Source organism: Cyanistes caeruleus, chromosome Z, assembly GCF_971803275.1.
Source record: "Cyanistes caeruleus chromosome Z, bCyaCae1.hap1.1, whole genome shotgun sequence".
NCBI classification, from domain to species: Eukaryota; Metazoa; Chordata; class Aves; order Passeriformes; family Paridae; genus Cyanistes; species Cyanistes caeruleus.
The window spans coordinates 29,545,328-29,566,977 of record NC_141732.1 but is presented as its reverse complement, the minus strand read 5'-3'; the positions used below and the strand labels follow the sequence as shown (position 1 = coordinate 29,566,977).

The 21,650-nt window shown below is 37.2% G+C and overlaps 1 protein-coding gene across 3 annotated transcripts in view; it reads right to left on the bottom strand.

The window, feature by feature from the left end:
* Positions 1-3,991: 3,991 nt before the first annotated feature.
* LOC111941232 (atrial natriuretic peptide receptor 2-like) overlaps positions 3,992-21,650 on the bottom strand; it is a 58,659-nt gene continuing 41,000 nt past the window's right edge. For 2 of the 3 annotated variants that reach the window (XM_086867157.1, XM_086867158.1), the window contains 10 exons: positions 21,434-21,482; positions 20,438-20,542; positions 19,358-19,471; positions 18,465-18,558; positions 17,570-17,657; positions 16,686-16,825; positions 13,741-13,893; positions 13,019-13,117; positions 10,599-10,690; positions 6,587-8,832 (listed from right to left, as the gene is read on the bottom strand). In XM_086867157.1, the coding sequence (XP_086723283.1) occupies positions 8,683-8,832; positions 10,599-10,690; positions 13,019-13,117; positions 13,741-13,893; positions 16,686-16,825; positions 17,570-17,657; positions 18,465-18,558; positions 19,358-19,471; positions 20,438-20,542; positions 21,434-21,482 (1,084 nt within the window). In that variant the 3' untranslated portion in view covers positions 6,587-8,682. Of the gene's footprint in view, positions 4,167-6,586; positions 8,833-10,598; positions 10,691-13,018; positions 13,118-13,740; positions 13,894-16,685; positions 16,826-17,569; positions 17,658-18,464; positions 18,559-19,357; positions 19,472-20,437; positions 20,543-21,433; positions 21,483-21,650 lie in introns of those variants that run through there. The other variant, XM_086867156.1, reaches the window with a different exon arrangement.

The window sequence follows — 21,650 nt, the reverse complement described above, 5'->3', positions numbered from 1 at the left end:
CACAAAGCCCCAGTTTCCTATAAGTAAACTCCCAGAACGCCAAAAAGTTATTGTGTGATCAAAGTCTTAATTGCCGTTCCTACTGCCTGGTTTTTTGTCAACGTAAGTTGTACTAAAGAAATGTTATTGAGTTACCGGAGTAGGAAATAAGAAAAACAGCCTTTCATTTTTAGCAACCTGAGATGTTGTGTAGAAAATTAAAAGGAATTTTGCACTCAAATGAGGCTTTCCATGCCTATGGAATTGTTTGGAAAGTGAATGTAAATTTTATATATATATATATATATATATATACTTACGTGTGTATTTGTTTGTTGAGAAATTTATGTCAAATCATAACAGACAACCAGTGTCTGAAGATGTTTCCAGAAGAAGGAAACAATTTTTTGACTAGCTTGGTGTCTCTCAGACCAAATAAGATGTTAACCTTTTGGCCAGGCTTTGGTGGGGCATCTGGATACTCTAGGATAAATTCAAAAAACACTAGCTAGTTGAAGCCAGGCAAAAACTCTGAATAGGTTAGCATAGCATAGCATAGCAGCTCTGCTGCTCAGGCATGCAACAACACTACTGTGGTAATAAATGAACACCTGCACTCTGTGGAGCCCAGGTTTTATCCAATGAGCAAAGGAATTCAACAAAAACAGACCCTCTCCCTGACATGTTCAGCTTCCACATGAAAGCACTTGTCAGCAGCTTACCTCCTCCTTCAGCTTAGTCACTGCAGGACCTTATTCTGCAATGTACAGAACAAGTCTTTAATGACACCACGAAGTCTTATTTAATGGCCTCTGAAGCCAACAGCTAAAAAGCTGCTGATGAACATGTTGACAAATAGGGTCTTTTGCTTTCTGCTTCTAATCAGAGCAGGTGAGGGTCTCACTGTGTGCCCAGGGGTGTTGAGCATCCCTGGAGATGAGACCCACCATGAGAAAACAGGCAACTGGGTCCTGCCTGCTGCCTTTGACAGGGTTGTGAGTAATCGCTTGCCTTGCATAAGAGAGAAAGGCACCAGCCTTCTGGGAACCTAGTTTTGTACAGTTCTGCAAATATATATAGGAAGCAGTCAAGTTTTTCCATTTTGTTTAGGATTAGATGTTCTGTGTCAAAAGTTACGTGGGCTTTTTCATGACAAGACAGCAAACTCTAGTGACAAATGGAATAGTAAATATATAACTTGATATACAGACATGCAGATGTGAGTAATGTGCTTTTGTCCATTCTTAGTGTACAAACAAGAGAATGCTTGTATTCAGGCAAAGTTTAATGGGAGTGAAAACTTCCCACAAGTTATAGAAAGAGATATAAAAAAATGTGTTTAAAATTTGATAGTTGCAGGCAACGTGATTCCTCCATTCATTCAGATAAGATTTCACAATAAAATACAACTTCAAGCAATATTTCTAGGCTAATATACCATAATCCTTTAAATTTGGTTATTGAACGTGTGAGAATTTGAAATTAGAGAAATAAATTAGTATGGTCTCTAAAACCTCTTTTTTTTTCCTTTTTTTTTTCATTTTTCTTTTTCCTGCTAGTTTAATAGAGAGTGAAATGGAAATCGATTATTTTGGCCATTTAAAAAATATTAATTTGTAAATTTGAAAATTAAATGGGTTTAGATTTTTTGTTTGTTGGGGGATTAGGTGTTAAGTTTGGGTTTTGTTTGTTTTGTGGTTCTGTTTTTGTTTTTGTTTTTTTTTTTTTTTTTAATAAAGTGACATTTTCATAGTTCTACCAGTAGAACTCTAACACATATTTGATCACAGACATTATGACAGCATTTTCAAAATTTTTATGCATATAACACGGCCAGATCAGAGAGCACCTGGGACTTTATTTTCATTCAGCTCATGTGGACACTGGAACTTGTGGTACCAGTGCTGATCTTAGAGCAAGCAGGAATAATCACTTTGCTTTTCAGAGGAAGCTTCTAGTCTGAATTTGGCTTCAGAATACCACAGCTTGGGGTGTGATTCCAAGCCGTGACCAGAGATGAGAGCTTCTTTCTGTTCCTGCTATTTTAAAAAACTCCGGGTCAAAGTCCCACTTCTCTCCTCAGTGCTCTCTTCCAAACAATGCATGAAGCTGTAGGGGAGCTCAGCTTGGGGGATAAATATCTTGGGGGATAAATGTCTTGTAAACCACATATTGCTTGGTCCTAAATTATGTGTTGCAGGGTGTATAAAGCATTTAATGGCAAACGTAATTTGGGCATTTAGAGAAGTTTCCTAAGATATATAAACTTTATTTTTGGAATAGCATTTGTCATAGTGCTACAGTGTAGTTTATCTTCTTTTAAGAGACAATGTGATATGCAGATCAACAAAAGGCAATTTTGTGTCGCTTGTAACAAGTAGCATTTTTACCGTCATAGAAGCTGATCACTGCAGTGTTTAAAATAAAGTTTTAATCAGTGTGCACTTTTTCCTCCTGAGTGCAAAACAATAGCTGGTCCTTTTGGCCCAGAACTGAATAAGCAAGAGGTGAGTGTGCTCAGCGTATGTGTCACTCTGGACTGTATTCTTCATCTCCATTCTGCAGAGCTGTCATACTCTTGCAGAGGCAGTTCCTCCCCCTCTGATGCAAACTCTGTGCAGCCCTGGCTCCAGTAATTATTAAATATGTTGCTATTTCCAGAGTAACAGCTACTGTGACCCCCTCTTACCATGCCTGCTGCTACATACCAGACTTCTCGTGTTTGGCCAGGGTGGTAGAGTTTGACACTACATCACCCATCCAATCTAAGCTGTTATGTTGAGGTATTCAATTATATTGTCAGTTCTTGCAGCACAAGTTTGGGATTTTGCCATGGGTTAGAGGTGGGTGACTGTCAGGCTGCTAAGTACTGCCAACCTGATTGTCATGGTTTGTGTAGGGACTAACCTATTTACTTGCAGAGTACAATCAGCACACAGGACCTTGACTCTCAACATATTGCCAGTAAAGCCATGGCATAGGAAACTTTTGAGTCCTGAAAGGTTTCTGTCGATGCTTCTAACATAAATTGTATTAAAACTTGTAGAGGAGTTTCCTGATGTGTAGGCTAGATGTGTTCTCTTGACACACAGCATGGGGCATCAGCTGCAAAGCAGCTCACGCTGAGCCCGTTTCCACTCTGCAGGTAGTGTGAACATGCAATCCCTACAGGGAGAACTGTCAGCAGGCTTGTTATTTCTCTGGTGGTATGGGCTCTTTTATGTCTGGAAACCACAGAGAGTGTGGATTGAGAAGTCACTTTTCATGCACCCTGGCAAACTTTCATAGGTAGGCATTACCTTGAATTTAGCAGTCCTATCAGTGCTAGAATTCCAGACCCTCTATGTCTTTACCAGACATGGAGATTCATATTTCATTAATTTTTAAATCTTTGTGTATTTTGTGTTTAGAACAGTTGCATGGATTAGCCTTGTATCAGATACACAGAAGTGTTTATGCTTAACGTTTTTACTTACAAACTGCACCCTGGATGGGTGTGTGTATATATGCTATACATTTGTCTGCAAGGGCAGGTAACAGAAGGCACAATCATAGCGACATAGTAATTTGAGATCTCCCCAGAGGTGTTTTTCCAACACCTTATCTAGCTTTTTTGCCTCAAGTCTATTGCTGCAATTTAAAATTCCTTCTGTTCTTCAGGAGAAAAAAACTTCTAAGAACAACTCTGTTGTGGCTCTTTAAGAAGACACAGTTCTTCCAACAGAGTTAAGACATTCCATGTGTGTGTTTCAGTATGCCCCCTGTGAAATCCTGGCAATTAAAATCTGAATTTTTCCAGTGCTTTGCATTCAGCATTTCCCCAAACCATTGGTAAAAGCCCTGAACCTTTAGGAATTCTGAAAGATGCATTTCTAACATTTTTTTTCAACCTAAAGTTGAAGAGGAGTGAAAAAGGGTTAAGCACTTCGAATTCATGGCTCTGTCCTCTCACATGTACTAGTGAGAGTAGAACAGAAGAGGTCTTCATAAAAGCAAAAGAGACCAAAAAGGCATCACGCACGGTATTTCATTACTTTGTCAGGTTAACTGTGTTGAATTCTGGTCACAGAAGCAGTATGCTTAGTACACTCTTCCGTGTGTGTACTTTATCTTTGGTAGCTTACCCAGATGGCTTCTCACATAGGGACAGAGAGAGAGTTTTCCTGCCTGAAGACATGATACAAGAGCTACACAAAAAAAAAAAAATTACCAGGTAGTGGAGATGCAATTTTAGATCTCATCAAAACACTTATTTTTCACACTACCATATTTTAGTATGAAATGCAGTAATAATCAGCAATTGTGCACAGTCATAAACATAAGAATGCTCCTACATTAGCTTCATATTTGGCACTCAGTGATAGGAAGTACTTATTTTGTTGCTGTTGAAATCCAAGGCAAATTGCCCAAAGATGTATCACTAAACATTTAATGTAGAGCTTCAAGGTCAAACTTAGTGCTGTATGAAAACTGTTGAATCCAATCTTTGGAATTTAGTTCCAAAAAGGATTGAATATAAGTGTTTAAGACAATGCAGTGGAAAGATGGTGTACAAATAAGGAGCCGGGGTAGGTTGTTTCGCTGTGTGAACCAGAGGACTGTGGTAACTATGCTGTGGGACATTAAATAACATCATGTAGACTCATGGGTGTTCTTCAGAAGGTTTCAGTCATTAGGGTTCCCACACAAACAAATTCTAAACACCCACTCTGTCACATTTCAAATTATGGTTGTTCCATATCTCTACATCCAAAGTGCATTTAAATTTAAATCAAAATTTACATTAGGAGGAAAGGCAATTTCCCCATATTTTATTTGGAGAGAACATTTTATTGCAAAATATTTTATCTTTGAATTCCAATTTAGAATGTAAAAAAATGTACAATGCAATGTTCTACACTGAAGTGGGGAAGAATTGGGAGAGAAATTAGGAGGACAAAGTGCTCATTAGCTGAAAAGCAGATGGTACTCAGCTGGAGTATGATCAGAACAATCTTGCATAGCCTTGTCTTTTTACAGGTTTGAAAGGGTAGCCCCAGAAAGACACTCTTAAAAAAAACCAAAGATTTTTACTTTTGAGGTCAATTCAGATGGAAGGGCTATTAGCAATTTTTACGGGTCTGAGTAGGTGGAAAAGATGTTCTATAAACTGGGAAAATCTCATTATAATCAGTGGTCTTAAAGAGACGCTGCATCCTTTGACTGCACAGTCAGGCTCAACACTCATTTTATGCCCCTGCACTGCTTGCAAAGGACACCTGATTTCACTTCACTTTTATTAAAAAAAAAAATTCATTTATTTCATGGGACTAATTAGCTGTACAAGGAAGCAGCTAACTTTTCTGTTTGCAAAAAAAAAGAACCTTGGAACTGGAGACCCCACACACACTAATAACAAGCTAAGTAAAATATGTTTGCTACCTAATCTAGGGGATACAGAATAACTTCTTGGTGGCAAAACAGCCTTTTTCCAATGCCCATGGTTTGAATAAAATTTAGGAAGTTTTACACTTGGAAATACATTAATGAATTTTTGGCTTTACTTGTTGTGATTTTTTAAAATATTGTGATTATTCAGTCTGTTTCTCAATATTCAAGTTGAAACAATATAGTGAAAGTTTATCAATCTAATAAAAGACTTTCATAAGTCAGTTTTTGTGTTGTGTGATTTTTTTTCATGTTCCTGCCTGCATTCTCACTGCCAGGTAGATGGAGCTGCAATAAACAAAAATCAGAATGCACAGTCTTTCCATAAAATCATCACATCATGAATAGAGTCTTAGTGTCCTTTGTATTATCATGCATGACTGTAGAAAATGAATGGCCACTGTGTGAAGTGATCTATAAAGTACATATCACCTTCACTTCTTCAGCTCTATTATTGCAATTCCTGTCCCATTTTCTGGCATGGATAAAATCATCAAGAAAAGGAAGAGCATATCACATACTTCTAGTATATAGTGCCATTTTGGAAAACAACGCTTGCTAGATCAGCTGACTAGTTCCAATTCTGGGATGTGAATCTGTGTGGATTTAAAGTATCTCACAGATGAGCAATGTGCTGGTTATCATACTTCAGCTTTACCAGCTGGTAAATGCTTTCCTGCATCTGAAATATGACCGTTGTCATTGACTACATCTGTCAGAATACCTGAGATTAATCTTAAAATACTTGTCAGTTGACTGAGGACACTTCTGTTTGTGTCTGTAACGTGCACTACTGTATCTTCCAAAGTCAGTCATATCATCACAGTCATCAGACAAACTGACAGTACTAAGGACTACTGCTTGAAGTTGCAGGAAAGGTATGGAAGATTCAACAGCCTGTAGAAAATTATTCTCATTCTGGAGATACTCTGTTCAAGGAGAGGAACAGGAAGTAACAATAAAACTGAGGCAGGCTGACACAGGCACTCTTCAGGCTGTACCTCTTTTATAGAAAACCACCAGGCTCTAAGCCTCCTGAAGTCAACAAGAGTCTCTGCTGTCTTCAGCAGAACTTGAATCCTCCCCAAGGACTTGCCAGTGGTTAGAGCTGTCAATCCAGCAAGGTTGCTGTTGGTCATTCATCACTTATTTCTACTTAGAAGATTTTAAACTCATAAGACACTTTTAAAAAATCTTTTAATTCTATATCCAACATTAAAATAAAGCAGAAGAGTTAAAATTGAAATACTAAAGACAAAGCATATGCTTTCACATCCACATTTGATAAGGATATGTACCTTTTTAATAGAATTGTAAACAAGTGGAAACTCATTAAGATAATAATGTATACTATTTAATACATCATGAAGCACTATAACAGAGCAGAGAGTTTCACAATTTTTAGACAGCATTTGGATAAAGGAAATGGTTGTATTAGAGGATATCTCTGGGCTACTGATAACTGAAAGGTTTATTCTGCTAAGATTACAAAACCAGTAATTGAAATGTACCTTCTAATATGAAATTTAAAAAGAGAAAGGAATTTTTAAGCTTAGAAAAAATGTGAAACCAATTAAAAATTTTGATTTTAAAAAATTTGGCTGGACTTTACATTGGGAATCTCATGTGCCAAAGCCAGCTATGTCTGTGACCCTTGCTGCGATTCTTGTTCCATTCAGACTACAGAGAGTTTCACAGACTCCTGAGACATACTTTTGCTCAAAATGTTACACAACCTTTCTGTTCAGCTCAAAAAATTCTCCCATAATTTGGAAGCATTTTACATTCTACCTCTGTTAGACTTCCTTGAAAAATCTACCATTACAGCAGCATTTGCTTCTCACAGAAGCTGAAGAAAGACTAGTGTGACACTCCTATCACTGTCGCACAGCACATACTTGGAATTAAAAGCTGTGGCTATGCTAGCTACATAGGAACATGAACAAGTAGCCAGATGCTTGGTTAAATTACACAAATTTATACCAGAAAAAATTGTAACTCCATGCATATTTTTGTACTTGTCCCCAGGATTAGGGACAGACTGGAGGGTAAGGGAACAGAATAAGCAGGACTAAGTGGTGCTATGTCACTCAAAGTCCTTCCTTTTCCTCTTCCATCTAGCTTTATCCAGTCTAGTTCACATTTTGGTGGAAATGCTTTGACTCTTGATATCCTTTGTCTCTCAGTTTCACTTATTCTGTTAGATTGTTTGTTAATCAGCTGAACTGAGATGGGCTAAACTATTCAAAATAGATTAGTCCCGAAACGTAAGTCTTTAAAGAAAGCCAACACCAGCAATGCTCACAGAATCGTGCTCATCTAGAGATTACTCTACTTGTACTGATGGTTCTCTCTTTACAGGAAATGCTGGCTCAGGAATGACCTTTCCTAAACTGTGTCCTGAATTGCACAGTGACTCAGAGGGCTGCCTGATTTCACTGACACATAGCTATCCAGCAATTGTAGGCTCACTACTACTTTAGTGAAAGCAACAACATCAGCTGATGTTAAGAGCTGTTTTTCAGAGAAATACCAGAGCAGCCAAAGACAAGAGCAGCTGTAGTGAACTTTATCCGTTTTAGCAATGGCATACAATGTCTTACATTTCTCTCACAAGATTTTCATGTTTCTGCAACAAGATGGCAGGTTTCACTAGGAATTGGCTGTATGGAAACACACCAGGCTTTCTTCTTAATTCTTCTTTTTATGCTTCAGACAATGGAGATGAAATGGAAGGAGGAGTACAAATTCTTGTTTCAATTTGTATCCACTATAATTTCTCTGCTTCACCCTCCTCTTTTGATGGATCTTACTTCCTTACACAATACACACCTCATTTTTCCCTTTTGGACCCCAAAAACAACCATGGCCACAGGGTTCATGACACCACTAAACAGCAACACTACACTGTCTCCTTTCCTGTGGGAGCACCTCACAGGCTGGAATATCTAACCAGCTGATTTTGAAGTCATGGTGGGTGCAAGCTGAAGACTTCCCATCAAAACCAAATCAAGAAGTAACACTGGGGAGCTACCTTCTGCTCTGATAGCTGGTGGGACATTTCTATGTATTATTCCTTAGGACGAGTTTTTGCTTTTTTTTTTATTTTCAGTGCCACTGCTGGGAGAAATAACAGTAAATAAAGCCTGAGCTAACACATTCACAAGGCCAAAGGGGTACATAATCTCTTTCCTAATTTTCTAATTTAGCAAGATGACCTAACAGACTGAAAGCAGAAGGGATACTGGAGTTAATGAGTGACTAGGAAGCAGGACTTCAGAGAGGATCACTGGGAAGGACACCTGGTATCGGGCTGTATGAAACTTTGTCGGCATCTTGAGGAGTCACAGAAGTGCTGGTGACTGCCTTCTGGGTGACAGAGGCTTTCTTACCTTCAAGCCAGTATGTGACCATGTCTCCTTTCCCCTAAGGAAGAATATTAGTCATGGGGTTATAACACTATCTGTCATTTATGAAATAATTTTCTTACTACAACTCAAAACAAGTCCCAAAAAGAGAAATACGTGCTTGTCAGCCACTTTACATAGAGGAAAAATGAGGCATAAAACATTTCCTTAAAAGATAATGCCAGTATATGCTAGTTTTGCATTAGTTAACATTTAGTGGGGAAAAAAAAAGAAAAAAGAAAGCCTCCTACAAAAATTATTTTTCTAGAAAAAACTACTAAAATCTTCCTCTGTACTTAAATAAACCCCAATAGCTAACTCTAAAAATTAACAACTTTTAAAACCATTTAAAAGCTAAGTCCGCCTCTATATTTTAGAAAACAAACAACCCAAAAAACCTCTCTCCTCCTCCCTGCCCTGCCCCTGCCATCAGCCCAAGCCAAAGTCCACCAAGCCCCAAAAATCCAGGCCAAGCAGAGAGAGGGGCCCAGCACAACCTAAAATCCATCACCGTAACTCATTCAACCTCTGCCCATAACCATCTGCAAGCCTAAGTAAAATACTAACCCTTTCACTGCACAAATAAAACCTACAAACCTCAGTCTTCCCCTCAGTGAAAAAAGAAAATAAAGTAAAAACACATAAAAAACCCCCACATAAAAACACTAAAATTGATTTTTAAAAAATCAAGTTCTGAATTAAAAAGTTTTAAACTACCCTAATATTACAACGAAAAATTATTTTAATAAAGCCTTAAAAATAAACTGTAATACAATAAAATATCCCCTTTGATTCATAAAAATGTAAAGAAAGAAAATATTCAAACTATAAATATAAATAGAAGCAACCATAATTAAAAAAAAAAAGTTAAAAAGGTTATCCCATAAAAAACTTAAACAAAAAAAATTAATAAAATCCCTTTACCCCAGAAAGAAAAAAACCCTCTATTAAAAAAAAAAATAATCACAAAAATAAAAGAAAAAACCTTTACTTTTAAACAACTCATCCTTAAAATAATACCCCATAAATTAACATAAACCATAAACTCAGCTGTGTGAAGGCTGTAAAAATAAAAAAAAACCTTCACAATTGCAATTTTTTCCCAAACAACTACTGTTTATAAAAATAAAGACAAAAAACCTATTTCTTATTAAAAAAGTCAAGCAAAAAAATTCTAAAAATTTTATTCTAATTATTTTTATCTTTTAATTCTATTAATAAAATTTTCTTCATACCTTTTAAATTTAAACCTATTTTACCCTCCTCCTAATCCATATCTCACAACAAAAAATAAATAAATACACTAATAATTTTAACCAACACTAAACCTGCCACATTATCTAATACATTAACAAAAATCTCAACAAACCTAAACCACTACACAGTAGTATCAGTTAAAACAATTCTTTGAAGTCCCATCCAAAACTGGTTCCACAAGTATGTTAATTCTCTTGTGGAACTCATGTGATGATTTGTCATGTCTCTGAAGGACCTTTCTTTATTTCAAGCAGTTGTAACAGTGAATGTGCCATGCAGGACTTCCAAGCTTGACTAAGTCCTTCATCTCTGATTTACCAGGTTTGTCTCATGAACAAGAGCATGGAACTGGTCCTGTCTTAAAATGTGAACACGGTCTCTTCAGGTACTGGAATTAGTCTAACAAAAGCACTGTGAGGTACAGAGGACTAGAACGTATAGAGAACTTCATGGGTTAAAATTCAGGGACTCCAGAGTACTTTCACACTCTCCTCTCTGAAAAGCTGAGTGTAAATGTTGCATACACACCTTGACTTGTAAATTCCCACGGCATACTAACACATACTCTCCAATCTGCTCCAACAGCTGGTATGCACTTGAACTGCACTGTATTTTAAGAGCTGGAAAGAAATAGAAATATCATATTAGCAAAAATTATACATCTAAGACAGATCCATCTCCCAAAGTGTGTCAAAAATTTCAGGACTCATTAATGAACTCCCCCTTGGGTTTCTTTTTCAAGTCTTTGCTTTCATTCCTTGTTATTTGTTCTTCAAAATGTTTGCATATAAGCTCCAGGATCCTGGCCTGTTTGTAAGAGCATCTCAGGACAAATATGGGGCTGTCAACAAGCACTACTCTTCACATTCTGCATCTAATAATATTTTTGTACTCTTCACAGTTGTCTGTCTTTGCTACTGATAAGCATCCTTTTCATCTGATGAAGAAAACTATACACAGTTCTACCCCCTGATCAATAAAGAGCCAGTGCTTTCTTTGCACATTCAGTTTTCAGTGAAGTCTAAACATTAAGGAAACAGCCATCCCTGCTCTGACTCCAAACCTTTAAATTAAAACATATGGAAGAGATTATATTAACATAATTCCACAATTATTTTAACAATGCGATTTTTCCTTAGCTGAAATTTTATCCTCATGTAAATCATGTAAACCTCACCTATCTTGCCTTTTGCAAATGATGGAGGAAGGACCAAAAAGGAGGACAGATAGAAGAAATTCTACTTTTGCTGAAAAGCAAAATTTTGCCAAAATTTAAAAAAATTTCAAAAATTTTTGTAACATTCTGTGACACAGAGCCAATCACAATGCTTCTTTGTTTAAAAAAAATCCCAGATGATAGTAGGATTGGCTAAGATTGTCTGACTGATTTTACCTATATCAGAAAATGACAGTTCTATAATGCCCACTTTTATTTGTTTACATGTTTTTAGAGTCTCAGAACATTGCCTGTAATCAGGAGATATATGTTCCAACATATATATACATGAGATACATATCGCAGAAATATTCTTTGCAGTAGATACATTATATTTCAGCTTGTCATCTTGCTTGAAAACAAGACACTAGCACTCAGATACCAGGTAATAGCATTTTTAATGCACGTTGCTAGTGATTAATCTATTTTAAACCAATCATCTTAGGGTTAAAACTTGGTAATGTAATTTGAGGTCCTCACTATGTGGCCAGAAAAAGAGGGAGAGAAAACAAAGGCTTGAAAGATAAATGTTCTCTTTATTTCTAGGTCTATAGTGTTGATGCACCATCTTAGAAAGAAACTGGCATACAGAACAAAAGATAACCTGTGAAAGATGGAAGCAGATTTTGAAGGTATTAGTTTTAAAGGAGTTCAGATAAGATGACACAAGAAGTATGAAAGGAGTTATCTGGTAGACTGGTAGAAAAAAATGAAGTTATATGTGTTCCACCCAGGTTAGTGTTTGCTTTGGAAAAATAAAAATGGTGAGAAGGAATGGATGCTAGTTATTCTCAAATCCTTTCAAAACTTTCAAATCCATCATTTAGGACCATTCTCCTGCCTTTCTGCCTTGTTTTTAGTGGATCATATTGAAGGCATCAGTTTTTACCATTAAATTAAACTTGAAGAATCTTGTATGTGTCTAGTTCATTTACAATGCATTGCAATGTGAGCCATAAAATTACTCAGCTTTGTTTCAAGAATGAAAGAAGACAAGCCATGAGGGTTCTGTGACACTGGATCACTCTATTTCTTTTTCTTTCAGTTTTTGTAGATCAGCTAAAATATTTCAGAATCTGAGATTTAAATGTTCATATTGGCTAAAGACAAAGCTTGCTAAGTAAACTTGGAGCTCTGTTATCTCTTAGGAAGAAGCAGTGAGAACACCTCCACAGAAACTCTGTTTAGACTCTTTTCTAGCAGACACATACATATTACATACATACATATTACATTACATACAGATTACAATAAATAAGAAATAAACAATATTAAAAAATATACACAATCTTCTACAACACAGACACAGCTCCCATGGTGTCCTACTGTTTATTGTGTTCTCCATTACAGAAAGTTATCAGAAATAAAAGAGGAGTAATGAAAATATTTTTACCATAAATCCAACTGGATGCCAGGAACAAAGAGAAACAGTGAACATAACCACTTGCCTCTCATTTGGTTTTATTTCTACCTTTTTTTACTGTAGAGAACTTCAAAGCCACAAAAATCCCTTTCTGAGACTTGAGAAATATGGGGATCTGGTTACAAAAACAGTTGTAGAGAATACCACTCAGATATTTTGTCCCTGGGCAGACTGGACATAGAAATCAAGAAACTCTTTACAGGATTCAGAATCATTTGAATAGGTCAGGACTCAAAACTCAGCCTAACATTTTTTAAGAACTAATTCAGGGATGATTAAAAACCCCACCTGCAGTTTGTTCCTTATTACCTTCACTGGTAGATTCCATCCTGGAAGCTGTGTTCACAGTATCTCCAAATAAACAGTACCGTGGCATTTTTGTTCCAACAACTCCAGCTACAACTGCCCCTGTCAAGAAATAGAAAACAAGACATTTTGTGTTTATAAATCACATAATCAGTCATACAGCCTTGTGGTTGCTTCCCACACTATCTTAAATCTAATTTGTTAACCAAATAAAGCCTGAGTGTCAGTATTGTCTTTACATGGGTTACAAATCTGTCTTAAAAGTGATTTAAAACATAGAAGACAATGTATGCTGATTAGTTGGAAGATGCTGGGCTGCACAAGACATATGCAACTCTGTCTGTCTATCAAGAAGGAATTGCAAACATACATCAAATTAAATCAGGAGCTAGGAGTCTCACAGTGAAGGCTAGATCAGAGTGTCAAAAAACAACTCACTGTTTTGAGAAGAGAACAGCTGATAAAGAAAAACAATAGATACAGAATGGCAGTTCTAACTCACATCAGCAGAGGCAAAGGGGTTGTGGGATGTTTCCAATGCTGTATTCAAAACTGAGGTACCAATATCCCATGTATCCAATAAATTATTCTGTTGGGATGACCTCTATATTGTGTTCCACTGCATATAAAAAAATTAACTCTTTTTTTTAAATGGAGAGGAAATGGCCACTACAGATCTTTTTGTAAGGCCAGAGGAAGAATCTTTTGCAGCTTTCTCAACATACCTGAATGTATTCCTGCTCTTATCTTTAGGAGGGTATTGGGCTTGTGTGGAATCTTAAAAATCTTGCAGACATCCAGAAGATCTAAAGCCATGCTTGCGATCTCACCAGCATGAAGGATCCCATTCTCCTTGGGTACTCCTGACACCACCATATCTTAACACAACAATGCAACTGTATTAACCTTTGGCATTACACAGAGATTTACTAAAGTACACTGCCTACAATAAAAAAAATACATTAAAAGATAAAAAAAAAAGAAAAAGAAAGAAGCCCTGTTCCTTCATATCCTAAGGCACAGTTGTGCCTGCTGAGCAAAGAAGGCCAGAAGAAAATGAAGGCTAGGGAAATGGTTCATGTGTGGAATTACCTTAGGTATGAAAAATTTTGTATTTCATCCTTATTTTTATATAAGATTTATTCCGTCCAATCCTTTCTTTCTTTGTTCATCCTCCCCTCCACTGAGAATGCTTAAAGTGGGACAGGCAGTGCAAATGCACCTTTTTCATTGGGCAGATATTATAAAAAAGGGCAATGACTCCTACTAGACATTGTCCTATGCTTCCTGCACTATGCTTTAAAAACTGATGACAAGTCCTTGGGGTCCCAGAGTGCTGAGCTGGACAGCCATGACTGTGAGAATGATAAACTCCCACTAAAACCTGAATTTATGTGGGATTTGCTGCTCTAGTTTGGCCCCTGTAAATCTATGGCACGTGATGGGATTCATCCCAGAGTGATCAAAGAACTGGTGAAATCATTGTAAGATCTCTGAAAATACTTTTTAAATGGTCATGGAAATCTGGAGAGGTCCTAGTCTACTGGAAGCTGTCAAATGTCCAGACTTTCAAGAAAGGGAAGAGGGACAACCCTGCAAACTACAGGCCTGTCACTTCAGTGCCCAGCAGAATTCTGGAGAAGTTTTTTCTGGGAGGTAATGAAAAATATCTGAAAGACAACACAGTCACTAGTCACAGCCAGAATGGCTTCATAAGCAGAAAGCCCTGATTGTCAAATCTGATTTCTTTTTATGACAGGATAACCCACCCAGGTGATGAAGGGAAGCCAGCTGATGTAATCTTTTTGGATTTCAGTAAAGCTTTTTGATACTGCTTCTCCCAGGATCCTTCTGGACAAACTGTCTGGCATGCAACTGGATAAACACATCACAGGATGGGTGAGCAGCTGGGGGTCAGGCACAAAAGGTTACTGTGAATGGAGTGACATCAGACTGGTGACCTGTCACAAGGGGAGTTCCACGGGGCTCCATCCTCAGCCCTGTGCTCTTCAACACCTTCATATATGGTTTGGACACAGAATTGGAAGGGATACTGAGTCTGCCAGTGCTACTAAATTGCCTCACAAGCATAAAGGCCCTGCTAAGAGACCCTGAGAAATTAGAAGACTGGGCAATCACCAAATTTGTGTTTAAGTGTTAGATTCTGCTCCTGGGATGGGGCAACCCTGGATGTGCAGACAGACTAGGAAAGGAGATGCTGGAAAACAGAAATGAGTGCAGGAAAGGGGCCTGGGGGTCCTGATCAATGACAAGTTGACCCTGAGCCAGCAGTGCCCTGGCAGGCAGGAGGGCCCCGGTGTCCTGGGGTGCATCAGGCCCAGCATCACAGCCGGGCAAGGGAGGGGATTGTCCTGCTCTGCTCTGAGCTGGGGCAGCCTCTCCTCCAGTGCTGGGGGCAGGTCTGGGTGCCACAATGTAAGAAAGACATTGAGCTGTTAGGGAGTGTCCAAATGACAACCACAGGGAGGGAGAGTGAAGGGCTTTGAGGAGAAACCGTGTGAGGAGTGGCTGAGGTCACTTGGTCTGTTCAGCCTGGAGGAGACTGAGGGGAGACCTCACTGCAGTGACAGCTTCCTTGTGAGGGGAAGAGGAGGGGCAGGCATTGGTCTCTGCTCTGCGGTGACAGTGACAGGACCTGAGGGGATGGCCTGAAACTGTGTCAGGGGAGGTTTAGGCTGGATATCAGGAGAAGGTTCCTCACCCAGAGGGTGGCTGGGCACTGGAACAGGGTCCCCAAGGAAGTGATCACAGCATGAAGCCTGACAGAGCTCAAGAAGTGTTTGGACAGCAATGTCAGGTACATGGTGTGACTCTTTAGGATGGTGCTGTACAGGACCAGGAGTTGGACTCTATGATCCTTGATCCTATGATATCCCTTCCAACTCAGAATATTCTATGATTCCTTGATTCTGTTACTGTGTAGGGTAAGCAACCTATGTTTTAGGGATCTGTGGATTGCATTTCTTTCAGGAATTTTATGATGTGTTCAGTAATTACATGGAGAAAAAAGAGTGGGTTTTTTTTCCCCATATCTCTTACAGGTATTCTGTCTGTCTCATCCAAAATCCCTGTTAGTTTTCTTTAGGTTTTATGGAACTCCATTTTAATCATAGTCTATCCCCAGCAGATTGCCACGGTAGCAAATATAGAGGCATTTTCCTACAAAACTGAAAAAGAGGCAGTCAAGCCCCTACAGTGCATTATGAGAAAGAAGATTGTTATGGTCTTTGCAAAAAAGAGAGATACTAAAGCTTAGGGTATAGCATCTATGATCTCATATAGGAGGTCATTTTTTCACTTGTGTTCCTGTCATACAGAATACAACTGGGATTAATCTGCTGCCAAGACTTAAAATCAGACCTCACTAATCATAGGAACCAAATAAACAGCAGTGGTATTTTACTCAATTAATTTGTCCCATTCACATCATCATTATTATACGTTGCATTATCAATCCTACAAATGACTAAAGGTATACAGGAAAATGTTCCTAAAGTTTGCTAGGGCTCTGGTAGGACTCATCTCCTGATTGTTTTATTTGGTCTTCCCAGTGGTAAGAAGTTTTCCAAACCTCCTTCAGCTCTTCTTGTCACCAGTCTCTATCTTAATGTCCCAGGCCCCATCTTTGTCCACAGCTCAAGGAACTTACAGGCATCTCCTATTGTCTCCACCTTATAGACATCATAGTTATCTATGATTTCATCAAAAGTGGTATAAAGTTTGTTCAAGAGATCTACCACTTGGTATGGCGTGCTACTGCTGGACAGCTCAGTGAAGCCAACAATGTCACTGTTAAAACAACAGAAAGAATGTAATCATCCACTGTCCTAATCATTGCTGATTAGTAATCTTAAATACACAGTAAAAATTTCTCAATGCAATTACATCAACATTTTCTTTTCAATAATTCTTTCACTAAGATTCTTACTGGATAGTTTTGTCTTCATTTATTTATATTTACAAAAGACTCCATTAAAAAGAATGGACTGACCCAAGTCTTTTTGCTTATCAATGCAGTAAAGCAATTTACAGGTAGACTTTAATCTGGAACAGACTAAGCAGTCTTCAGTTTTGGGTTATGTATAAATGAAAAAAAGATAACTTGATATCTGTCCATTTATGACAAGTGAAGGCATGCCATTTATATGTTGCTTCCTGTACACATAAAAAGAATTAAAATTGTAAATCCATGTGGACTTTAAGGATAGATAAATTTACTTTACACAGGCTATATGGTGGATTCTTTACTTAGACCTATCTTATGAAACATGCATTCATGCATGTGTAACATATCTAAAGTGATGTGCTGCTGCTTGTTAGAGCTCCAGAGTAATGTAATTTTTTATTTAAGTAATAATGATAAATAGGGAGGTGTGAGAATTTTGAAAGACCTTTTTTTACAGAGCCACCTGTTACAATAAATAGCAGTTTAGATATAAATTCTGTACTCGGTTAGAAGCTTCACCTCCACTAGAAGCCTAGAAGTTTCTTCTGTAGGAGTTAGTTCTAGTCCTATCTTTCATTTTTATTTACCTGAAGAAGATGGTGGCACTTGAGTAACTTTGAGCTTGTGCATGTTTTCCCTGCCTGAGATCATCTGCTACTTGTTTTGGTAACATACCTGTTGTAGAAAGTAGAGCATTGTAATTTTTTTACATGGATAAAAGAATACACTAAACATAACATGTTGTTTTAAAGGCACAAAAAATGTTCATAAATGCAGAATTTATGAAAATGAGAAACACTTTTGCATGAAAATCTGCTCTGCTGTAATGTGAGAATTCACAAATAAATCTCACTGATAACACATTCAGATTTTTCACATGGCCCATAATTTTTAGGCCAAACAAACCAGTACCTACACATTCCAAGAAAGAGTAAGGTTAGATTCTAATAGATTCTAATTCTGGGATTTTACTAATTTCCTCTTTGTCAACTGTTTGCTAGTGTCTTCTACCTGTGTTAGGTTTGTTTACTGTCTCTTCCCTGTTACTTTTTTTTTTTAATCGTCTTTGTTCCCCCGATCTTGCACTTTCACATCCCCTTGTTTTTTCCTCTCTTACATGCTATTCCCATCTCTTTATGCCTTTTTATCTTACAAAATTCTGGAACACACACTGCCATCAAAAGTAACTAGCTACAATTCCACAACATTTATAACTATGTAAAAGGCCTGCCACAGTGATGCAAAGTCACTGTGGATTTTGGGCAAAAAGCTCTCAGATGAATGCACTGATTTCTAAAGGGGAAATACAGAAAGTAGCTAAATATCTTTCCAGATTTGCAAGAAAAAAGTATATTCATTCTTTGCTAGCTAAATGTTACCCATTAAATAATCACCTATCAAAAGGTTATTGTTTGTAGTTACACAGCTGAAATAAAATTTTTATTGAGAAGAATGTTCAGTATTTTTTTCTTTGTAACTTACTATATAACAGACGATCAGTCTTCTGTTTTTCATGCATTAAATCCTGAGTTCTCTCAGAAACGAGTATCTCCAGATGTTTGTTGTATTTCTCCATCTAAATAAGAGAGAATTTTCCAAAATTTTTCAAAAATTCATCTTTTAAGTGAAACAGATGCCTAGTTGAATAGGATTTAAGTATTTGAATGATTCTGCTTTGAAAATTTTCAGAGATAAAAAAGGGGACAGGTCTAAAATGCATGACACTTTTTCACAAAATCCAAAGATCAGATTTCTCCTTAAGTAAATTTATGCATCTAGACTCAATGTTGTTGCTTACAGACAAGATAGCAGGAGGCAATTTCAGCTATTCAAATTTCATGCAAACTTTAGGGGTCAAATGCAATGCAGAGAGCAACTGTGCAAGGTCACAATGCTCTTTCATAAACTACCTTGCTATGCTAGTCTATGCTTTGTTTTTTGCATCCCTCCTCTTTGTGAGGAAATAATCTGTGGAGGCAGGAATCTTCTTTCTGTGCTGAGGGACTTGAGATACTCTGCTCAAAATGATTAATAAACATGCTATTTGTAGCAAGAAGGGATTCTATATCCCTGGTAGTATAAGACTACTGAGTTACAGGAAAGGAGGAATATAGTTTGCAAGCAATATTTGACAGACAAAAAAAAATAAATTGTTCAACCCTGAAGAAGTTGAGAAAGTTAAAAAACTGAATGAGGACAAAAGCTGGGTTTCAAGCAGAACTACAGCGACAGTCAACCCAACAGAACTGAACAAGTAACTGTGGATTTTTTCACCAAACAAAGGCAATAGGATAAAAAAGAAAAACAACCCTAAGGATAGAGGTACAAGTTATTGAAAGTGAGCAGATTGGATTGGATTAAAAATCTAAATTTACCAGAGTCATCATCATGTCAACAGGGCTAACAGGATTCATTTTGTACAGTGTTTTCTTGACTTGCTCAAATGTAGGCCTTTGAGATGGATTACTTTTTCTGCACCTTTCAATTAACTGCAGAAGGGAAAGAAAGTGAGAAAAGCAAACAGCCATTTATTATTCCAAGCACAAGCAGTATCTTAAGTTAATACTTCTGTTTCCTTGGTGCCAACTGGCTGTGTGGAGCTCTATATGCAGCTGCTGGAAAGCATTAGAGCTGTACTGAATATTCTGGAGTTGTACAGGTTCTTGCTGAATGAAAGATAACAGTTCATGAAAATGCTGCTGTGGGTAATCATGAGTAAGATTATACACATTCCTTCTGCTGAACACTGCTTAAGCTCCTATCTTGTGCTGTTATGCTGTTGGAGTCACATACTGTTTTCAGAGGACTAGAGGACTAGTCTGTATACAAATTTCACAAAGGATTAAGAGCTGAAGAACCCATTAAGACTGTTATAATATTTTAATCTTTCTGATTAAAAGCCTGTGCTGCTAAGGAGAGGTATTTTTACATTTATGTTGCTACAAACCAGCAAAGGTGAATTATATAGCACTTAAACTGAAATGAGGATGACCTCATCTTGTTCTGATTTAATTAAACTAGGAGGGGGTGTACTTTATTGAGGCTACTGAAGGGAAAGACTTGTTGCATAAGAAACAAACCAAACTTTGTTTGCCTAAGAGAGACTTCATTATGTGAAAGCCCTCTGTCAGTGAGCTAGATATTACTAACATAAAATATGTATGGAATTCAACACTTTATAATAAAATGAAATTGCACAAAAATCAATGATTGGATATTAAAAACATAATCTATTACACTGGCAGCTGGAGGGGACAACTGAATCCTTCACTGTCACAATGACAGGTTTTTTATTATGGATTTTAAATATTATCATTTTGCCTTGTTTGAGGTATACTTCTTGATTTCTGGATTATTTATAGTTATCAAAGGTAATATTGCCATAAAACTTCTATGAAGTGTTGTAAATTCACTTCAATAAATGATTTTTATACACAGTATTGTATTTTACTCACCTCTACGTAATCTGTGGGACATGGGCAAGAATTCTCAGCTTTTCCTGAAATTAATTCTGCCAAAGGTGGGCACCAAGAACATTCAGCTGAATGCACATCATCTTTCTAGAGAAAAGATGTTTCAAAACAATATTGAAACAAGGGTTATGGTTCTCATGCCAGCCACTGAAAATATATTACTATTATCATCATCACTTTTATAACATCTTCCCTATCACTTCTAAGTCAGCTTTTTTTTTTTACATAAGAGCACAAGGGAGAAGAAAGGATAAAAAAAAAAACCAACTATAACCCAGTCTAAAATGGGTCAACTTGCCTAAAAGTTTTTTCATGGCTCACAGGCTTTAATCTCAATGTTTATATGACATAACTTTTGAAACAAACAGATACCTGGCAAGATATTGGGAAACTTCTAAGAGACCACAGGGACTATATTAGTCTATTCTCACAAACTGTGAGAACTGGAAAAATGGTAGTTTCAAGTCTTCATTGTTACAATTCTTGTTAAGCAAATTATTTCAGAGAGAACATGGTTATACATCCAGACCATCTGCTTTCAATTTCAAGGTGCATTCTTTTTGTGCTTGCTATTTAGCAGTGATCAAAAGACACATGCAAAACAGACATTTTCATTATAGAGAGCAGCTAATTTGTTTTTCTAGGTTATTCTTATCACTAAGATTCCACTAAAGGGCCTGTAAATTACTGGAAAAGGAAGAAGCAGAAGAAAAAGGAAGATATTAATACATACATTCTCCCTGCATCCACCTAACCATTATGCCTCACAAAACTAATCAAAAGGCAGTTTTGGAGCTACATTATTTTTATCATACGCTCCTCTGCAAAGCTCTGAAGTTTCAGTTCCATGGGAACTGAACTGGCATTCATAAGCTCAAAAAGTAACTCAAAGGTGCAGTAGCTCAAATTATGGTTTTTATCATCAGTAGAAACAAAAACAAAGTTGCCATATTCTACAGATAGATCATATTTACTTACTGACAGAGGGTCGCTTCTTGTGGCAATTTCTAGTAAAATGATGGCATAACTGCAGAATAAAAATGAAGAAAAATCTTAATGCAATAACTGTTAATTGAGTCAGTGAATTCTTCATCTCATGATTTCTTACTCTTCCCCATTCTATTACTGAAAGCCCAGTATCTCAAAAGGAATGACAGCAATGGTACTGCTACTTCTTACTATGTGTTTTCAGAGG